The 1,741-nt window shown below is 51.9% G+C and overlaps 1 protein-coding gene across 1 annotated transcript in view; it reads left to right on the top strand.

The window, feature by feature from the left end:
* The first annotated feature begins 928 nt into the window (after positions 1-928).
* The window catches only part of LOC119954806 (C-reactive protein-like), a 2,185-nt gene continuing 1,372 nt past the window's right edge, over positions 929-1,741 (top strand). Inside the window, exon 1 of the mRNA XM_038780347.1 lies at positions 929-950. Coding sequence (XP_038636275.1) covers positions 929-950 — 22 coding nt within the window. The remainder of the gene's footprint in view (positions 951-1,741) is intronic.

Below are 1,741 nucleotides of genomic sequence, written 5' to 3' on the forward strand. Positions count from 1 at the left end.
GACGAAGATCTCGTCAGATGCGAGTCAGGACGGCATCGCTGCGGTGCTGCTTCAACGCGATGACACTTCATCCTGGGCACCGGTAGCGTCAAGGACCATGACGCCCACCGAAATAAGGAATGCACAAATAGAGAAGGAATGCCTGGGTCTTCTCACTGGCGTTCTCAAGTTTCACGACTATGTCTACGGCCGACATTCACAGTCAAGACGGATCATAGGCCTCCGCTCCATATTATCCACAAGGACCGGAACGACATGATGCCTCGGTTGCAGCGCATCCTCCTCAAACACAAAAGGTACGACTTTGCCTTAGTGTACACGCCTGGCAAGGAGCTCATCACCGCTGATGCATTGTCCCCCTCCCTCACATTGCCTAGTGAACCGCTGGAAATCATCCGGCAGATTGAATCAGAGGTGCAGCTCTGTGCTAGCACCCTCCCGGCGTCTGATGAGGAGGTGGTTCGTATTCGCGAGGAGACAGCCAAAGACCCCCTCTTGCAGCATGTTATCCCCGGCAGACACTGTCAGGATCAAGATACCGGATGGTGGCTGGTCTGCTCCAGCAGTCGCTGTTCGACAGGCTGCGCCCCGCTCGTATGTTGTACGTATGGCTGATGGTTCTGTTGTGCGTCGAAACAGACGGGCACTGCGCCAGGTTGCCTGCCCACAACTGCTTTCTTCTCCGTTTGCGTCCGTTAGTTTGCCACCTCCTGATACCTCGAACCACGAGGCCACCAGTCAGGCTTCTATCCCGCCTGCCAAGGTGCCATCGTCCCCACCACCAGCTCTCCAGCGGTCGACAAAGATCGGACACAAGCCCCAGAGACTGGACTTATGAACATTTGTTTTGTTTGCTATGTTCCGTTTTTTCACATTAGACAGCTGTCTTCACATGAGAATACGTTCACATATGCCACTGCTTGTAAGTATGTTAACATATGCCACCACATGTGAGTACGTTCCCATGTGCCAACTAAACATTTTTTTTAAAGGCGGAGATGTCATGATATGCAGACACACAGATAATGATATACAGACAGGCACAGACAGGCAGCTAATGAACACAGAGAACAGCACGGGCAGCACGGTAGCATTGTGGATAGCACAATTGCTTCACAGCTCCAGGGTCCCAGGTTCGATTCCGGCTTGGGTCACTGTCTGTGCGGAGTCTGCACATCCTCCCCGTGTGTGCGTGGGTTTCCTCCGGGTGCTCCGGTTTCCTCCCACAGTCCAAAGATGTGCAGGTTAGGTGGATTGGCCGTGATAAATTTCCCTTAGTGTCCAAAATTGCCCTTAGTGTTGGGTGGGGTTACTGGGTTATGGGGATAGGGTGGAGGTGTTGACCTTGGGTAGGGTGCTCTTTCCAAGAGCCGGTGCAGACTTGATGGGCCAAATGGCCTCCTTCTGCACTGTGAATTCTATGATAACAGGACATGACCAATGAGCAGGCAGGACACTCAGGGGTGGTATCTCACTATAAAAGGCACGAGGCACTCACACCACCTCTTTCCACTGATGAACATCTACAGAGTGAGTCGGGGTGTATGTACACTATCACACCTCCAGCACGTGGCTAAGAGCTAGTCTGGTTCAGTCAGACAGAGTAACCACAGTGAGGTTAACAGAGAGTCGAACTCACAGAGAACTGAGCTAACTGTGTGACAGGTTCAATAAATCAGATTGAACTAACTTCAAGGTCTGGAGTATCTTTTGGTTAAAGCTGCATCCAGTTGCAGCCTGT

The sequence above is a fragment of the Scyliorhinus canicula genome, chromosome 20, assembly GCF_902713615.1.
Source record: "Scyliorhinus canicula chromosome 20, sScyCan1.1, whole genome shotgun sequence".
Classification (NCBI taxonomy): domain Eukaryota; kingdom Metazoa; phylum Chordata; class Chondrichthyes; order Carcharhiniformes; family Scyliorhinidae; genus Scyliorhinus; species Scyliorhinus canicula.